The sequence below is a fragment of the Ascaphus truei genome, chromosome 23 (genome assembly GCF_040206685.1).
Source record: "Ascaphus truei isolate aAscTru1 chromosome 23, aAscTru1.hap1, whole genome shotgun sequence".
NCBI classification, from domain to species: Eukaryota; Metazoa; Chordata; class Amphibia; order Anura; family Ascaphidae; genus Ascaphus; species Ascaphus truei.
In genome coordinates, this window is record NC_134505.1 from 5,496,883 (window position 1) to 5,517,190 (window position 20,308).

A 20,308-nucleotide genomic window follows, 5' to 3' on the forward strand; every position below is an offset into this window, starting at 1 on the left:
ACTCGGAACACAGCCTGCCGGATAACTGCCCATTGCCATCCCCAGTGAAGAGACACCATCACGGGATTATATTCCTACCTAACCCTCGGAAGTAGGATTCCGAGTCTTCGCCCGGCCAGAGGAGGGGTTTGTTGTGAAAATGCAGGGAGCTCAGGGCCCATGGAATATGCAAAAAAAATGAAACACAAATACATAGTGCAATACTGTGTGATAAAATGATGGGATAAATGAATGAAAACACTAATGAGTTGACAATGGTTAGTAGGCAGTGTACCCTTCCGGGGTAATCTCGGAGTGCTGGCAGAAGACTTGACGATGATGTCCTCAGTCCTAATCATGTGTCCAGCTCCCAGGTAACATGCATATGTATACACAAGAAGAGGCAGGCGAAGTGTAGGGAGTATAACAGTTTAGTGGGTGCATTCAAACATTAAAATGGCCACTCGCATTTTACCCCCATACGCAGTTCGTTGTACGAAGCCCGCCCTTGTGGATACCGGTGGTCTGAAGCTTCTCGAGTGGACGCTGCGCACTTCAGCAGCTGGTGCGCACGCAGCTGCCAGTGGGAGCTCTCTGCTCACGCGCCCTTCGTTTGGTGGTGTCGGCGCTTCGAGAGAGACGTCACAGGATGTGACGTCACTGACCGGGCCCGTCTGGGCTGGGGGGGTGTACTGCAACTCCTACGCGTTTCGCAAAAGGGTTTTGCTTCCTCAGGAGTGGAGTGTTTTACCATCATGCCACATGTTTTTCATTTTATTAAATGTACTTTTTTTCCCCACCTACCTTTTCCGATTGTTGTCCTACCTTTGCTAGTCACCAATTCGTTCCAAACAGGTTGTTTATTGAATTATCCAACAGTATTACACTATGTTGTTGAATTCTTTTTTTTTCTCTTTCCACATATGCTGAGCTTCTTCTGGACCAAGCTTCCCTCACATTGGACATGGATTACAAGGACATTTTTGCACGGTCAATTTTTCCTTGATATTTTTATTATTTGTGTTAGAATAAGTACAATTATTGTTAGTCGCCGCACAGTTCTGTTTTGTCACATGTTCATATCCAACCCGGGGGTGGTTGGATTCACTGATTGGCTGCCACTGAAGAGCACTATAATATTTTATTTAAGTGTTAGCACACATTGAAGTCACCTACATACTGTGAATAGCGCATCACAATTTTCCGTTCGTTGTTAGAGTTCATTGTATCAGCATCGTGACCTTCCACGTGCTCCATTATGTCCTTGATACAAAGACTCCATGTACCTGAATGTCACAGCCCCCCCCCCCCAAAAAAAACCCAATATATTGAAAACTCATTGTTGTGGGGGGACTTCTCTGGCCATCCTTTGTTGGCGAGGGTCTCCAAGGAGGCACTCGCAGGTCACCCCATCTTGTGACGGGTGAATTCAGCGCTTCGTAAAACAGCTCAACCGATTCTTGAAGTAGTGAAGCCCCAGCTTATACTTCACTTGCTCCTGAGTATTGGCTCGAAATGAATCATACTTTCTGTTCACTTGAGCCATTGCTTCGTCCGTCGGTGGCTTCTTGTCTTGATGGCCAATGGACACATGGCTACAAGACCCAACTCGCAGGCGTCCCAACCCGTCAACAAAAAACTCTGCGAGGAAAGAAGGTCGGAAGTTAGACTGGTCATAGAAACATGGACAGCAGGTAAGTAGACGTGACCTATTCCTCTAGCCGTTGTGAAACCTTGGATCGTTTTTTGATCTGTGACTTTCTTTCATATGTAGGATTTAGCCTTATCCCAAACATGTACGAATTCCCTTATTGCAGCTCAGCCCCGTTATAGCGCGATCCGTTACAACGCGGATCCGCTTATATCGCGATGTACGCGTGGCTCCCAATTTATCGTAATTATGAATACTTTACAACACGGTTATTGGCGTCTTAAATACTTTATTGTACAATGCACACAATGGTACATTATTTCTAACGCGATCCGCTTATAACGTGATGTTTTTCATTGGACCCCAAGCACAGCGTTATAAGGGGGTTGAGCTGTATATTAGCCCATACCCCCTCTGTTGGGAGATTATTCCATGAATAAACCTTTTTCTGTGAAGGACTTCCTAACCTCTCTCATGATCCTCCCCACCTCTCCAGCACATGTTATTTTAACACTACTGTCTCCGAAATATCCTTCCATCCTACACCTTGTTGTCCATTAAAATGTGTCATTAAGAAGGGGTATTTTTAGGTTTGACTTGAAGGCGGCAGGGAGAGCAGGTGCTCGGAGCATACCGATAACAAGAGGTAGGGGGCAGTGAAGGAGAGGTAATAAGTGTGAGAGAGAGCAGTAGTAGAGGTGGAAGGGATGGATAGGAGACAGTCCTGAGCAGAGCGCAGCAGGACCATAGCGAGACATTAAAAGCGCAGACGTGTGGAGGAGAAGAGGAGGGTCGGGCCTTGGAAGTGGGAGGAGAACGTTGAAGGCGATTGTAAGAATTCCAGTTGAGTTACATTATATTGGAATTAGGTTTGAATCCGGAGTTTAAAAATAGGATGTAATGCACGATATACCGATTTATAACAATTATTTTCTAATACATATTGTAGTGGTGAATTGGTATTCTCTGTAGATTTAGGAGAAGGATTAGAAGTTATAATAGGATTGCAGCTGTGTTTGGGTTATGTGACCAAGGGGGGCCCCTGCAGGTGACATTTGAGTTACAATTGACAAGACAGTTACTATTGATTACTGATATGCTGAAGTAATCAAAACTGATCATACACACGTGTTCCCTTGTATGGAGGGAGGGCAGCTCCTTATCAGACAGGATATCCGTTTTAAGCTGAAGGACACATATAGATACCTTATCTGGTAATAGAATTAGTAGTAGCAAGGGCTGACTTAGGCTCGGTCCCCACTGGCAGCTACAGCGCCCGCCACGGAGACTTGAGCCGCCCCTCATTGGGGCCGGGCCCAGCATACGGGGCGGCCGCCGCACGGCGAGTTTTTCTTGCAGGCCCGAAAATCGTGATTAGCACTGGCGTTGGAGAGCTAGGCCACGCCCCCCCCCGGCCGTTCAGCCAATGAGGGCGAAACCTGCTGGGTGATGTCATGGCCACGCCCCATCACGTCCCCTCCCTGTATTCCCCCCCCCCCCCTGCAGACCGGGGGAATTCAGCTGCCCGCGCCCGCCAGCTTGGCAGACGCGCGGGCAGCGGGGCGGTAGCCTAAGAGGGTTTTCTCTGGGTAAATACCGATACATGGAGATAGAAGGATTACACCGAGGAGGAGGGAAGGGTTAACACCAGGAGAGAAAAAGGAGGAACCAGGTTTAACATCACAACACCAAAGATCAAACAGCAGGATCCCACTCAGGAACAGAACAATTATACAACCGTCTCTGAAGATATTATTATTATCATTTATTTGACGTCACCGCCATTTTTGTGAGTATTTACCTTCAGAATAAAACATTTCTTTGTATGTGCTAAAACCAGGAGGCCGCGTTCCGTTATTTCGGCGTGAGAATAAGAGACGCACAGGACGTTTTACATCGATAGGGAACGTTTTTTTCTAAAAATGTAGCGCAGGAAGTCTCAATGTCGCGTACGGGACAGGATGTCACAGCGTTGTTGACGTACGGTACAGCGAGTTCTAGGTGTCGGACATCGATGTCGACGCAGGACACTGAACATGGCGGCACACAGAGGGAAACCCGTGACCTCCATCACGAGGATTTAGTGGGTTTATCTTATTGGACATTAGACCTTTTTTTTGACATAAAATCAAACCTAAAACATTTATTACCCAATATAAAAAACGTTCAGATTTTTTAAAAAAACGTCTTCGTTATGGTGTAGCCTGACCTTAACGAGGACATGAGCAGACACTGTGAAATGTTTCTAATCCGTTATCTCTGATAATATACACACACACACACAACCACACACACACAACCACACACACACACACACACACAACCACACACAACCACACACAACCACACACAACCACACACAACCACACACAACCACAAAATACAATATGTAGGCGTTTACCAGTATGGGCCACTCTCTGAAGCTTCGGGTCAAACCCGACACTCAGGACTCGGTCAGTGCGAGCTAGAAAGAAGTTGACCACTCCTCCAGTCAACACACAGTCGGGGAAGCCTTTGATCTTCTGGTAGCTCCCTGCTCTCCAGTGCAAACAGTCCCCTTCCTCCCCGCCTTCCTCCAAGAGAAGCTTGAAGCAGAAATGGTTGCCCGCCACGCTGCCTCCAACCTGAGACAAGGAAAGTCCTATTATTCCTGCGGTCATTTATTCGGAAGCGGTCGACATATTCCTGCAGCACTATACAAGGGGCAACGCGACAACAACACCACATAAAAGGTTTAACACTAACACTGTCTGTGCAACAGTAACACGAGATCTTACTACCCAAGGGCGATGTGGCAAAACGTACAGAGACAGTAGGGAAACGAGTAAGTGCAGTGGCTGGCCTTGATGGTGGGTAGGACGAGAAGTGGTCAGGATCCCGGGCTATTGAAATGCTCAAATTTAGAAGATGTGTTTTTAGGTTCGACTTGAAGGTTGGGGCAGGGAAGCGGCATAGTGGATACCGAGGCTAAGCGGGAGAGAACAGCGAGCGGGAAACGTGCATTCAGATTGGTCTGGATGAGGGAGTGAGGAAGAGTGAGGAAGAGTGAGGAAGACCAGGTAAGAGAAGATTACAGTAGTTGAGTCAGAATATACAGTACACACACAAACACACATATACTGAGGGATCCCACAATTGTAGTGTACGGGAGAGGTTAACATCCAGGCAGTAGGACAACTTGGTGGTCCTGGAATACCTCCAGGTTTGGAACCCAGCGATGGTCAACACACCAAGGTGGAAGAAGCAGAAAGCGGTACGCTGGCCATGACGGGTTTCCGCTTGAGGGCCCCAGGACCCAAGTCGAAGACCATTATCCCCTTTACCAGATCTAAATCCGTTTCCTCCAACACGTCCAGCAGCTTTTCGATCTTGGTGTCACCCGTGAATACAAAATCGTCATCCACCCACAGGAAGTATTTCGTCGTCACCTGGGAAACGGCGAGATTTCTGCCAGCGAACCAACCCTGAAATGCAGGACAGCTGTTAACCCAGCGGATCCTAATCTTTTTTAACTGGGGCCCCCCCCTGGGAAACTATGTTTCCCCCATTCTGTGTTGCGTGCACCAAGGGACATGCTCAAGATTTGCAAGTAGGGAACTAGTTAAACAAGTTTCTCCATCAGTGTGTGTGTCCCCACACACACCAAAACACTATATATGGCCGACCGCACATACACGCGTGTGGCATGGTGGAATTAACGCAGCGGGAGTCCCATTCAGAAGCAAGGACCCCCCACTTTGTTAATCCCGATGTGAAGCTCTCCCCCCTGGTCTGCACTTGGCTGGAATCGGGCCGCACTTGGGTCAAGGTTCACTCGCGCCAAGTTCAGGACGGAGATTAATCTGGCCTCATCTGTATATGGCAGATCCTAAACACGCACAGCCCTATATATGGCAGACCCTACACATACATCCCTATAAAAGGCAGATCCTAAAACATGCATCCCTATATACGCAGGTCCTACACGCACAGCGCTATATATGGCAGATCCTAAACGCACAGCTCTATACATGGCAGACCCCACACACACAGTCCTATATATGGCAGACCCCACACACAGCCCTATATATGACAGACCCCCCACACACAGCCCTATATATGGCAGATCCTTAACACACAGCCCTATATATGGCAGACCCCACACGCACAGCCCTATATATGGCATACCCCCCACACACAGCCCTATATATGGCAGACCCCCCACACACACAGCCCTATATATGGCAGACCCCCCACGCACAGCCCTATATATGGCAGATCCCACACACACAGCCCTATATATGGCATACCCCCCACACACAGCCCTATATATGGCATACCCCCCACACACAGCCCTATATATGGCAGACCCCCCACACACACAGCCCTATATATGGCATACCCCCCACACACAGCCCTATATATGGAAGACCCCCACATACAGCCCTATATATGGCAGACCCCCCACACACAGCCCTATATATGGCAGACCCCACACACAGCCCTATATATGGCAGATCCTAAACGCACAGCTCTATACATAGCAGACCCCCCACGCACAGCCCTATATATGGCAGACCCCCCACACACAGCCCTATATATGGCAGACCCCCCACACACAGCCCTATATATGGCAGCCCCCCCACACACAGCCCTATATATGGCAGATCCTTAACACACAGCTCTATACATAGCAGACCCCCCACGTACAGCCCTATATATGGCAGACCCAACACACACAGCCCTATATATGGCAGACTCCCCACACACAGCCCTATATATGGCAGACCCCCCACACACAGCCCTATATATGGCAGACCCCCCACACGCACAGCCCTATATATGGCAGACCCCACACATGCACAGCCCTATATATGGCAGACCCCACACACACAGCCCTATATATGGCAGACCCCCAACACACACAGCCCTATATATGGCAGACCCCACACACACAGCCCTATATATGGCAGACCCCCCACACGCACAGCCCTATATATGGCAGACCCCACACATGCACAGCCCTATATATGGCAGACCCCCCACACACACAGCCCTATATATGGCAGACCCCACACGCACAGCCCTATATAAGGCAGACCCCCCACACACAGCCCTATATATGGCAGACCCCCCCACACGCACAGCCCTATATATGGCAGACCCCCCACACACAGCGCCCTATATAAGGCAGAACCCACACGCCCGGCCCTATGTGACGGAACGGACCTTGGCAAACGGCATGATGTACTGTTCCACGTTGTCACCCTGAATCTTCTGCGTGACTTCGTTATCATCGGCCACAATTACCCGGATATCGGGGTAGTACTGCCGTATACTCCTCAGCAATTCCCGCAACTTGTCATAGCGTAAAAAGGTCTTGGTGGTGATTGTGACCAAGGAACCGATCTTCCGACCTATAAAAAAAAAAGGAAGAAAAATAAAAAAAGGTTTAAATGACCAGGATTGTTGGATTATTCATGGATCTTGCGCATGCGTGCGTCTACTTCAAGTCCCCAAACTTCATCCATTCACCCCGCTATCACCTGTCGTGTTAGGTTGTAGAAAGGGATTCTGGGTAGTGTTCAGTGTAGCCCGTATTGATATTTAAATACATAATTAGATATATACATACATACAGCTCAACCCCGTTATAGCGCGATCCGTTACAACGCGAATCCGCTTATAACGCGGTGCAAGCGTGGCTCCCAATTTATCGTATGTATGAATACTTTACAACACGGTTATTGGCGTCTTAAATACTTTGTTGTACAATGCATACATTATTTCTAACGCGACCCGCTTATAGCGCGATGTGATTCTTTGGACCCCAAGCCCAGCGTTATAAGGGGGTTGAGCTGTATATACATACATACATACTAGCTGTACCCGCATATCTAAAGGGTATTCATTAAATATTACTTTGTTTTCACCCCTCCCTGTAATGCTTCGCTGTCTCTTGTCCCTTCTTCCCCACCTTACTCTCTCCTCCATCATGCCCTGCTCTCTTTGCACTCTATCCTCCCCTCTGTTTGCACTCCCTGCATTACTGTCTGGTTCTCTCTGTGCACACTCCCGCCTCCTCATCTGTCTCCTTCTGTCCTTGCTGTCTCTCTGTTTCCTCCTCCTACTCACCCTGCTGTCTCTCCTTCCCCCCCAGCCCAATGTGCACACTGCTCTCCATTCCCTCCTCGTCACCCTCTCCATCTCCTCACCTCCGTGCCTCTGTCTCTCTTCCTTGCTGTCTCTCCTCACCTGCTTGCAGTCTCTCCTCCCCGGTGGATAGAACGGATATAGGACAAAGTATTTGTCGTCTAAATTTAGCATAGGTTGGACTTGATGGCCGTACGTCTTTTTTAAACCTCATCTACTATGTAACCCCTCTTTATTTTAGCTCAGATTACATGGCCTATCACTGAGGTGGGAGCCTGAGTCCTATGGGTTACTGTTTAATTCTTATAGTGCGTGGTACATGTTGTGTGAGGCTGTAGTGACTAGGCACAACACAGTGGTAATCAATTATAGCAAGCTGTATATACTCATGTAGCTATAATTGGTGGTGTTACATATCTCATATGAATCAGTACGGTGACTCTTAATCTTAGAATCACTCCATGCACATATATACTTAAACAAACTATACCAGCAGTGCGAACGCTGCACAAACCAATAATAACTCTTATCTCTGTCCCGCCTCCCAATCATGGGGTAGTGGCCTGTAGATCCTGGTGTGCTAGCGCAATCCTTGGAGCTCATACACTGTGTGTGTGTGTTGCAGGCCTGGTGCTTCACAAAGACCAAACTGTGATGGTGATATAACTGCAGGTTATATACTTTGTGGGTTAGCTCACCCACTCCAACCTGGTGTAATTCCTGCACAGCTGGGCTCCCTAATCTCTCCCTGTAGTAGCCTCTGCATGCCTGCTTCCCTCTGCACTGTCGGGTCCTGGTCTCTGCTGCATGCACTGGTCCAGTGAGGCAACTCTCTCTCTCTCTCTGCCGTTCCCTCTCTCTTCATGGTCCTACATGGACTCCCTGTGCAGGATGGGCCTGCACACCCTCAGCTCCCTTTCCAACTGTCACTCCACTGGCTAAGCGCAGTCACATGGTCCAGTGGAATGTAATTCTTAAAGGGGCCATGTCCTGTGTTGATAGCAGACACAGGGGGGGGGGGGGGTTATATACAGTAACTATTACGTAAATATGTAACTATATACACACCTGCTCCGGGGTCATATAGCCGGACCATTGCTGGCTGTCGGATTGAAATCGGAACCTGTGCCACGTGCTGGCCCATCGTAAATATAACTACAATAAAAGCCAAGATGAGTCAGTTATAAGCTGCACGGGAGAGAGAGAGAGCAGGCCCGGGGTAAGTAACACACACACTTATAGGGTTGCCAGGGGGGCTTCTCCAAAAATACTGGACACAACGATGGAAGGTGTGATGTGCTCGAGACACGCACACACACCTCTCTCTGCTCCATGCCGATTCCTCTTCTCCTTGGCCCCACCCCCCAGGCTCCTGATTTACTGCAATTACCCAGCAGCCACCACTCAGGGTGGAGGAAGCTGCCCAGCCCCATTAGCAGCGGCCCTGCTCAGGGAAATCCCCGCGGCCCCCTGAAGCCGGTCAGGACACGTTGTCCACAGAAGTAATCGCGGACACATACTTTCGCGGCCGAGTTTATTCGAGCATTTGCCCGGTCTCGGCCGCGACAGTAACCGGGCGCGCGCCGGGATGTCCCGGGCGCGCGCCGAAGCCTCGGAGGAGCGGTCCTCCGATCGGGGCTTCCCCTTCCCCTCTCCGGGTCCGCCGGGTCCCCCGGAACCCCCCACCGCCGTCCCCCACATTGCGGGACACCAGGGCTCCCTCGGGGAGCCCTGTGCACGCGTGCAGGGGGCGCAGGCACCCGATGACGCGTGACCGCGCATCGCTGATGCGCGGCACGCCGAGGGGCTGCGGCTCGCAAGCCGGGACATATTCCGGCTTGCGGAACGAGCCGCAGTCAAATAAAGTGTGCCGCCTCTGTACATGTCTAGTAAGTTCTTTTTACTGGACAGTGTGTTAATATACAGGACAGTCCAGTTCAATACTGGACACCTGGCAACCCTACGGACACACACAGGAGAGAGCAGGCCTGGGCTCAGTAACACACACACACACAGGAGAGAGTAGGCCCAGGGGGGAGAGAAGTCACACTATACTCTACTGCTACGTTTATAGGAAGGAGTTATAGGGGGTAGATATATGGGGCAATAGGTGGATGTTACACCCCTCCCCCCCTAAAAGTGTTAGTAGTATGGTTAGCGTGTACCAGGCCCCACCCTGTGTTGCCATGGGATCATGATATCACAGAGATTATATAAGGTTAGTGAAAAGTTCAAGAAGGTTAGGTTCCAGGAGGACAAGAGTAGAGGAGCCTCGGGGAGAGTGAATAAGTAATAGCTCAGACCAGGTCCCCCTCTTTGTTATGTTGTAGATAAGGAAAGTACCCTTGGTCAGGATCCCTGAAGAAGATTAATGGAGTCCGATATAAGCATTGAGGTATGCAAGCACAGAGGGCCTCAGTAACGAGGACTACCGGGTGCCGGGGGAAACGGCTATAACCGTGGATCTGCATTAACCGTCCTCTCCTACGGTAGGGAAGTGGCAGCTCCCGCACCGACACAAGGTATTAGGGTCACTTGTACAGGACCCGATGGGTCTAGCATTACTGGGATAATACAGAGGGGTATCATGAACAGGAGATAAAGGGGGGGGGGGCTGGGTCTCAGAACAGCCACAAAGAGATATACCTCCCTCTGGGGGTGAATAGTGGGCACTCACGGAAGCGCATAAAGCTTCGATAACAAGAAAGAGAGACGGTTGTATAAAGTGCGGTCTCCGTGCCAGGGGCCCTGAATAAATTACTGTGGTAGGACAAAAAGTTCCCATTATTCCACAACATTGTTACCTCATCGCCCACCCGTCTGAACCCAGCCCCTGAGTCAAGGTAACCCATGCAGAACAGCCATATACAGCACCCCAATGTAATCTAGGTAGAAGACTGGCAGGGGAGGGTTACAGGGAGTTGTAGGGGGCAGTTATATGGGGTAATAGGGAGAAGTTATATGGGGGAATAGGAGAAGTTATAAGGAACAGTTATAGAAGACTGGCAGGGGAGGGTTACAGGGAGTTGTAGGGGGCAGTTATATGGGGTAATAGGGAGAAGTTATAGGGAGAGGAAATTTGGGGTAATAGGAGGAGTTATAGGGAGAGGTTATATGGGGTAACAGGAGGAGTTATAGGGAGGGGGTATATGGGGTAATAAGAGGAGTTATAGGGAGCGGTTATATGGGGTAATAGGAGGAGTTATATGGGGCAATAGGAGGAGCTATAGGGAGCGGTTATATGGGGCAATAGGAGCAGTTATAGGGAGCGGCTATATGGGGCAATAGGAGGAGTTATAGGGAGCGGTTATATGGGGTAATAGGAGGAGTTATAGGGAGGGGTTATATGGAGTAATAGGAGGTGTTATAGGGAGGGATGAAAGAATGAAGCATGATAAGGAATTACAATAATTAAATACTCACTAATATCTAGAGCATCGATGCTGTACTCAATACTAGTGTACGTAGCGCGTTGCAGGATTTGGTTTAACAAATCCCGATGTGCAGATATAGTGAGCAGCTTCTCTCCTCTCCCGGAAACCCGACATCCCTCAATTCCAGAGACATCGGTCAGGGTGTCAAGTGTGCCGAGAGATGCTTGCAGTGTCACCTACAAGGAAAGGGCAATGTCACAAAATTACGTGTTTAATGGGTTAAAGGGTCAGTCCCACGTAGGGGCAAAGTGACCTAATGACAGGGGCATGTTTAATGGGTTAAAGGGTCAGTCCCACGTAGGGGCAAAGTGACCTAATGACAGGGACGTGTTTAATGGGTTAAAGGGTCAGTCCCACGTAGGGGCAAAGTGACCTAATGACAGGGACGTGTTTAATGGGTTAAAGGGACAGTCCCACGTAGGGGCAAAGTGACCTAATGACAGGGACATGTTTAATGGGTTAAAGGGTCAGTCCCACGTAGGGGCAAAGTGACCTAATGTCAGGGACGTGTTTAATGGGTTAAAGGGACAGTCCCACGTAGGGGCAAAGTGACCTAATGACAGGGACGTGTTTAATGGGTTAAAGGGTCAGTCCCACGTAGGGGCAAAGTGACCTAGTGACAGGGACGTGTTTAATGGGTTAAAGGGTCAGTCCCACGTAGGGGCAAAGTGACCTAATGACAGGGACGTGTTTAATGGGTTAAAGGGTCAGTCGCACGTAGGGCCAAAGTGACCTAATGACTGGGACGTGGTTAATGGGTCAGTCCCACGAAGGGGCAAAGTGACCTAATGACAGGGATGTGTTTAATGGGTTAAAGGGTCAGTCGCACGTAGGGGCAAAGTGACCTAATGACAGGGACGTGTTTTATGGATAAAAGGGTCAATCCCACATAGGGGCAAAGTGACCTAATAACAGGGACGTGTTTAATGGGTTCAAGGGTCAGTCCCACGTAGGGGCAAAGTGACCTAATGACAGGGATGTGTTTAATGGGTTAAAGGGTCAGTCCCACGTAGGGGCAAAGTGACCTAATGACAGGGACGTGTTTAATGGGTTAAAGGGTCAGTCCCACGTAGGGGCAAAGTGACCTAATGACAGGGACGTGTTTAATGGGTTAAAGGGTCAGTCGCACGTAGGGCCAAAGTGACCTAATGACTGGGACGTGGTTAATGGGTCAGTCCCACGAAGGGGCAAAGTGACCTAATGACAGAGATGTGTTTAATGGGTTAAAGGGTCAGTCGCACGTAGGGCCAAAGTGACCTAATGACTGGGACATGTTTTATGGATTAAAGGGTCAATCCCACATAGGGGCAAAGTGACCTAATAACAGGGACGTGTTTAATGGGTTCAAGGGTCAGTCCCACGTAGGGGCAAAGTGACCTAATGACAGGGACGTGTTTTATGGATTAAAGGGTCAATCCCACATAGGGGCAAAGTGACCTAATAACAGGGACGTGTTTAATGGGTTCAAGGGTCAGTCCCACGTAGGGGCAAAGTGACCTAATGACAGGGACGTGTTTAATGGGTTAAAGGGTCAGTCCCACGTAGGGGCAAAGTGACCTAATGACTGGGACATGTTTTATGGATTAAAGGGTCAATCCCACATAGGGGCAAAGTGACCTAATAACAGGGACGTGTTTAATGGGTTCAAGGGTCAGTCCCACGTAGGGGCAAAGTGACCTAATGACAGGGACGTGTTTAATGGGTTAAAGGGTCAGTCTCACGTAGGAGCAAAGTGACCTAATGACAGGGACGTGTTTAATGGGTTAAAGGGTCAGTCCCACGTAGGGGCAAAGTGACCTAATGACAGGGACGTGTTTAATGGGTTAAAGGGTCAGTCTCACGTAGGAGCAAAGTGACCTAATGACAGGGACGTGTTTAATGGGTTAAAGGGTCAGTCTCAAGTAGGAGCAAAGTGACCTGACCATGCTAATTATGATAAAATCCTTAAAGATGTCTAAATTAGTAGGTGGTATGATACCTTTTATTTTTGCCAGTAGTTTAACTTTTTAGAAAGGAAAGGCGTACAGGGATATACCAAATAAGTAAACATGGGAAGGAGGTTGATCCTTCTTGGAGTCAAGAGGGAATTAATTTTTCCCCATTATGAGATATCATTAGATGATATATCACTGGGGTTTTCTGTTTGCCTTCCTCTGGATCAATATACTGCAAGTACAAATATAGGAGAAAGTACAGCTCAACCCCCTTATAACGCTGCGCTTGGGGTGCAAAGAATCACACCGCGTTATAAGCGGATCGCGTTAGAAATAATGTACCGTTGTGTGCGTTGTACAATAAAGTATTTGAGACGCCAATAACCGTGTTGTAAAGTATTCGTAAATACGATAAATTGGGAGCCACGTGCACATCGCGCTATAAGCGGATCCGCGCTGTAACGGATCGCGCTACAACGGGGTTGAGCTGTATCTGTTGTCTAAATTTAGCATAGGTTGAACTTGATGGACGTACGTCTTTTTTCAACCTCATCTGCTATGTAACTGGGTAACATGTTGAACCAATAAAAGGTGTCGCACCTCCTACTCCCTCTAATCTCCTGTGTCACTCATGGAAGAAAGGACCATCACGGTGAGCCACCCTTCTTTGCTGATTCTTCTTAGAAAGGGTCCATCACCCAGGTTTAACCCTTTCAACACATCCCTGCCACTGGGTACGTTTGATCCTCCGATGGATCGACCCTTTAACATTATACAGCTCAACCCCGTTATAGCGCGGTCCGCTACAACGCGAATCCGCTTATAGCGCGGTGCTCCCAATTTATCGTAATTATGAATACTTTACAGCACGGTTGTTGGTGTCTTAAATACTTTGTTGTACAATGCATACAATTGTACATTATTTCTAACGCCATCCGCTTATAACGCGATGTGATTCTTTGGACCCCAAGCACAGCGTTATAACAGGGTTGAGCTGTATAACAATATGCATATTTAATATGTCCCTTGTAATGTCGGCCCCTGGATTTTTATACTGTACCAGATATTTGCCAGGATCCAAATGTACTTCCAACCCTAGAAAAAATTAAATAAAAAGAATAGTTATTTTTAAATTCTTATTTCAAGGGATTGTATGTACATTAAAATTAGTAACCGTAGAACCAAAAAAAAAAAAAACCCAGCAGTGTTCCTGTGCCGGGACACGGAAAATCTTTTGATTGGAATGTCACGGTGAGTCCGGACTTGAGAATCCTTAAATTTTGGCAATAAATTTAGATCTGGATTTAAATCTAAACTCAACCCCCTACTGCTGTTGTCAAAGTTGGTGGCAACTCATCCAATCCTATTCCAAATCAGCAACAGTACCTGGCAAGGTTGTCCCTTATCTCCTCTAATATTTATCCCCCCATTATAGAGTCTTTAGCCAATTATATGAGGCTAAGCCAAAATACTTCAAGTGTAATGGTGGGTAAGGCAGAATATAAAATAGCACTCTTTGCTGATGATGTTGTATTGAGCTCGACTAAAAAAAAAAAGTTTGGGACGGTAGAGGTGTCATGTATTTAAAATTTGTGGCAAATGATCAAATCTAAAATTCCAAATCTGTAACTAGGTACTTAAAGTTTCATTTTCACACCTTGAAATTCTTAAAGATCGACGTTGAATGGTTCGCAGGAGTCTTCTGGTTCCTTGCAAATCATCTTACAATACTTTATAATAATATAACTATCCAGACCTATTTTTTTTTTTTAATTCCTAAAGAGCTTTGAGGTGTTTTAGAGAAGATATGAGAACTATATACAAATACAGTATATTCGGGGTCAATACAGGGGAATCTTTCAAATATACTATTCCCCCTAAGGGCAGTGCAAATGACACATGGTCATTTAACAAAGGAAAGGGTTCTTTACAGTGAGGGCAGTTTCAGTGTGAGATTCATTACACATGGAGACTGTGATGGCAGATACAATAGATATTGTTAAAAAAAATATTGGACCTCTTTTTAGAAAGGAAAGGTATACAGGGATATACCAAATAAGTAAACATGGGAAGGATGTTGATCCAGGGAGTAATCTGATTGCCAATATTTGGAGTCAGGAAGGAATTTATTTTTCCCCTTATGAGATATCATTGGGTGATATGTCACTGTGGTTTTTTGTTTTCCTTCCTCTGGATCAACATACTGTAAGTACAAATATACTGTAGGATAAGGTATCTGTCATCTAAATGTTATCATAGGTTGAGATCGATGGACCAGCGAAGGAGTGCGGCAGGGAGACACCGTGTCACCAGGATCAGCGAGGGAGCGCGCCAGGGAGACACCGTATCACCAGGATCAGCGAGGGAGTGCGGCAGGGAGACACGTGTCACCAGGATCAGCGAGGGAGCGTGGCAGGGAGATACCGTGTCACCAGGATCAGCGAGGGAGTGCGGCAGGGAGACACCGTGTCACCAGGATCAGCGCGGGAGCGCGGCAGAGAGAAACCGTGTCACCAGGATCAGCGAGGGAGCGTGGCAGGGAGATACCGTGTCACCAGGATCAGCGAGGGAGTGCAGCAGGGAGACACCATGTCACCAGGATCAGCGAGAAAGTGTGGCAGGGAGACACCGTGTCACCAGGATCAGTATGGGAGTGTGGCTGGGAGACACCATGTCACCAGGATCAGAGAGGGAGTGCGGCAGGGAGACACTGTGTCACCAGGATCAGCGAGGGAGTGCGGCATCAGCAAGGGAGTGCGGCAGGGAGACACCGTGCCACCAAAACTTTTCATTGCAAGACGAATAATTCTTCAGGATGTTGAATTGGGAAGAAAAAGCAACAAGTCAGAGAACTTGCAAGTAGAAAGGTGGGTATTCACCTGAAGATCAGCAAGACCTGTTCAACAAAGATTGAAAGAAATGGGATAGAAATAGCAGTGGAAGACCATGTCTACCTCGTCCGGCGAGTAACAATAGGTGGGAGCCTTTGTAATGAAATGAATAGGAGAATGGAGATGGGGTGGAGGCGTTGGGAAGAAACAAGACGGGGAGCCTTCCACTGTCTCAAGAGGGATGTTTCCGACCCGTGTGTCCTGGTTGATGCTCACGTATGGACAGGACATGTTAGCGTGAACAGAAAGTGCCAAGATGACGCAAATAAAAGTATGGAGAGATGCATGCTGGGTATTACCCAAAGACGTAGGGAGAGATGCATGCAGGGTATTAGCCAAAGACGTGTGGAGAGATGCATGCTGGGTATTAGCCAAAGACGTATGGAGAGATGCATGCTGGGTATTACCCAAAGACGTATGGAGAGATGCACGCTGGGTATTACCCAAAGACGTATGGAGAGATGCACGCTGGGTATTACCCAAAGACGTATGAAGAGATGCATGCTGGGTATTACCCAAAAACGTAGGGAGAGATGCACGCTGGGTATTACCCAAAGACGTATGGAGAGATGCACGCTGGGTATTACCCAAAGACGTATGGAGAGATGCACGCTGGGTATTACCCAAAGACGTGTGGAGAGATGCACGCTGGGTATTACCCAAAAACGTATGGAGAGATGCATGCTGGGTATTACCCAAAGACGTATGGAGAGATGCACGCTGGGTAGTACCCAAAGACGTATGGAGAGATGCACGCTGGGTAGTACCCAAAGACGTATGAAGAGATGCATGCTGGGTATTACCCAAAAACGTATGGAGAGATGCATGCTGGGTATTACCCAAAGACGTATGGAGAGATGCATGCTGGGTATTACCCAAAGACGTATGAAGAGATGCATGCTGGGTATTACCCAAAGACGTATGAAGAGATGCATGCTGGATATTACCCGAAGAGGCAGGAAAAAGAATGAATGTTTTCGAATCCAAACACAAGTCTGTGACATAACACGGGGAAAGAAATATAAAATGGCGGCGGGACAGACATATCAATTGTAAAACGATTTTTAAAAAGTCTCAAAGCAAAGGGTTAGCCTGTCAACTCCTGCTCTGTAGTCTCGCCTGGCCCACCGCACCAGGAAGCACAGAGCTGTTTCGCATGTAAACTACAAAGGGTCTCATCAGCGAAGCTGTCTCATCTTAATGGGGTTGTTTGAAGTCTATGTCACCGAGAGGGCCAAACAGGACCTGTGTGTTGCACAGTACGAGGATTGCCTACAGAGGGGGACACAGACCCGGTGGATAGTACAGTAACAGGCGGGGGGAACTGCCCCAATTACCCCCAAAAAAATGACAATAAAACATTAAAGAACATATTGTTTTTAAATCAGAGGGTGTATACACCCCTGTACATCTTCTATGCTGGGGTTTAGGCACTCACCTGGGAGTATGAGGGTGTGCAGGGGCCACACCTGCAACCCGTGGATAGGGTAACGTAACGGCGAGTGCGGAGGGGCGAGGATTACACTCTGCTTCAGCTGCCTGCAGACAGACGAGATACTCAGCACCATGTATCTGTGCGCCGGGGAGAGTGTCAAGGGGCGAGGGGAGAGAACAGGGAGCGGGAGGGGGGGGGCGAGGGGACAGAACAGGGAGCGGGGGGGGGCGAGGGGGGAGAACAGGGAGCGGGGGGGTGGGGCGAGGGGAGAGAACAGGAAGCGGGGGGGTGGGGCGTGGGGAGAGAACAGAGAGCGGGGGGGCGAAGGGAGAGAACAGAGAGTGGGGGAGTGAGGCGAGGGGAGAGAACAGAGAGCGGGGGGGTGGAGCGAGGGGAGAGAACAGAGAGCGGGGGGGTGGGGCGAGGGGAGAGAACAGAGAGCGGGGGGGTGGGGCGAGGGGAGAGAACAGAGAGCGGGGGGGGTGGGGCGAGGGGAGAGAACAGAGAGCGGGGGGGGGCGAGGGGGGAGAACAGGGAGCGGGGGGGTGGGGCGAGGGGAGAGAACAGGAAGCGGGGGGGTGGGGCGTGGGGAGAGAACAGAGAGCGGGGGGGCGAAGGGAGAGAACAGAGAGTGGGGGAGTGAGGCGAGGGGAGAGAACAGAGAGCGGGGGGGTGGAGCGAGGGGAGAGAACAGAGAGCGGGGGGGTGGGGCGAGGGGAGAGAACAGAGAGCGGGGGGGTGGGGCGAGGGGAGAGAACAGAGAGCGGGGGGGGTGGGGCGAGGGGAGAGAACAGAGAGCGGGGGGTGGGGCGAGGGGAGAGAGAGGGGGGGGGTGGGGCGAGGGGAGAGAACAGAGAGCGGGGGGGTGGGGCGAGGGGAGAGAACAGAGAGCGGGGGGGTGGGGCGAGGGGAGAGAACAGAGAGCGGGGGGGTGGGGCGAGGGGAGGGAACAGAGAGCCGGGGGGGTGGGGCGAGGGGGGAGAACAGAGAGCGGGGGGGTGGGGCGAGGGGAGAGAACAGAGAGCGGGGAGGGGTGGGGCGAGGGGAGAGAACAGAGCGGGAGAATGGGAGAGGGGGGAGAGGGGGCGGGGGTAGAGAACAGATAGCGGGGGGAGAGAGAACAGGGGGGGAGAGAGAACGGGGGGAGAGAGAGAACAGGGGGGAGAGAGAGAACAGGGGGGGGAGAGAGAGAACAGGGGGGGAGAGAGAACGGGGGGGAGAGAGAACGGGGGGAAAGAAAACGGGGGGGAAAGAAAACGGGGGGAAGAAAACGGGGGGGAAAGAGAACGGGTGGGGAAAGAGAACGGGGGGGAAAGAGAACGGGGGGGAAGAGAACGGGGGGGGAGAAGAGAACGGGGGGGAAAGGGAACGGGGGGAAAGAGAACGGGGGGGAAAGAGAACGGGGGGAAAGAGAACGGGGGGGAAAGAGAACGGGGGGGAAAGAGAACGGGGGGGGAAAGAGAATGGGGGGAAAGAGAACGGGGGGGAGAGAGAAAAGGAGGGGAGAGAGAGAAGGAGGGGAGAGAGAGAAGGAGGGGAGAGAGAGAAGGAGGGGAGATAGAACGGGGGGAGAGAGGGAACGTGGGGGAGAGAGGGAACGGGGGCGTGAACGGGCGGGGGGGAGAGAACATGTACTCAGCAGTATGTCCCGTGGACATTGGGGGGCCGCAGACCAGCTCCGGGACACCCCGCTCACACGGTTTTGTTTCACCTCTTCTGGAAACGCTGGTACTCCCGTCTCCTTCTTTCTGCCGCGGCGGGGGCGTCGGCCGGGGCCAAATAATCCTTTAACCGATACACCTGCAGCCCCTCCCGCGCGTCACAGCGGCAGCCATTCCCCTGTGACATGCTGCGGGGGGGATAAAAGCGCGGTTATTAAACGCACAGCGCCGAGTGCACGAGGGGAGGGGTATTGAATATTGCAGCAGTACAGCGCCTGCTGTGCGTGAGTCTCTGTGTGCGCGCCTGAGTGTGCGTGTGTGCCTGAGTGCACGTGTCTCTGTGTGAGTGTGCGTGCGCCTGTGAAAGTGTGTATATACTGTATCTCAAGTGAAAATATTACTGTATGCTCACCCGCATGTCTTAGGGCCGTTCTATAGCGCCGGGCGCACGGAATTTTAGTTGGCTGACGTTAGTGCGCCTTTCTATAATGGCGCAGCGCGCGCGCATGGCGGGGAGCCGACAGACAGCGGGGAAGACGGGCAAAAAAATCTTTTCGCGCCGCTAACGGCGCTGAAATGTATGTATGTGTGTGTTTGTATGTATATGTGTATGTGTGTGTGTATGTGTGTTTGTATGTATATGTGTGTGTGTATGTATGTGTGTGTATGAATCTGTGTATGTATGTATGTGTGTGTGTGTGTGTGTATGCATGTATGTGTATGTATATGTGTATGTATCTGTGTATGTATGTGTGTGTTTGTATGTATATATGTGTGTGTTTGTATGTATATATGTGTGTGTTTGTATGTATATATGTGTATGTGTGTCTGCACGAAGTTAATAAATATTTTATTTTTACGAAAGTGTTTTTTTTATTTAATAAATTACACATTACACACACACACATTACACACACACACACATCACACACACACACACACACACACACACACACACACACACACACACACACACACACACACACACACACACACACACACACACACACACACACATTACGCACACACACACATACACACACACGCACGCACACACACACACACACACGCACGCACACACACATACATTACACACACACACAGCATACACACGAAAAGCATGCGGCACGTGCACTCGCGTTTGCACATGCACGGCCGCAACCTGTATAGAACAGCCCTTAGACAGGTCTG

The 20,308-nt window shown here is 49.7% G+C and overlaps 1 protein-coding gene across 1 annotated transcript in view; it reads right to left on the reverse strand.

Moving 5' to 3' along the window:
* Positions 1-975: 975 nt before the first annotated feature.
* Positions 976-20,308, reverse strand: part of B4GALNT2 (beta-1,4-N-acetyl-galactosaminyltransferase 2 (SID blood group)) — a 34,297-nt gene continuing 14,964 nt past the window's right edge. Inside the window, exons 2-10 of the mRNA XM_075580333.1 lie at positions 19,168-19,305; positions 17,460-17,560; positions 14,191-14,225; positions 11,186-11,372; positions 8,831-8,917; positions 6,839-7,026; positions 4,954-5,094; positions 4,032-4,254; positions 976-1,620 (exon numbers count right to left, since the gene is read on the reverse strand). Of these exons, the coding sequence (XP_075436448.1) occupies positions 1,409-1,620; positions 4,032-4,254; positions 4,954-5,094; positions 6,839-7,026; positions 8,831-8,917; positions 11,186-11,372; positions 14,191-14,225; positions 17,460-17,560; positions 19,168-19,304 (1,311 nt within the window). The 5' untranslated portion in view covers position 19,305 and the 3' untranslated portion in view covers positions 976-1,408. The remainder of the gene's footprint in view (positions 1,621-4,031; positions 4,255-4,953; positions 5,095-6,838; positions 7,027-8,830; positions 8,918-11,185; positions 11,373-14,190; positions 14,226-17,459; positions 17,561-19,167; positions 19,306-20,308) is intronic.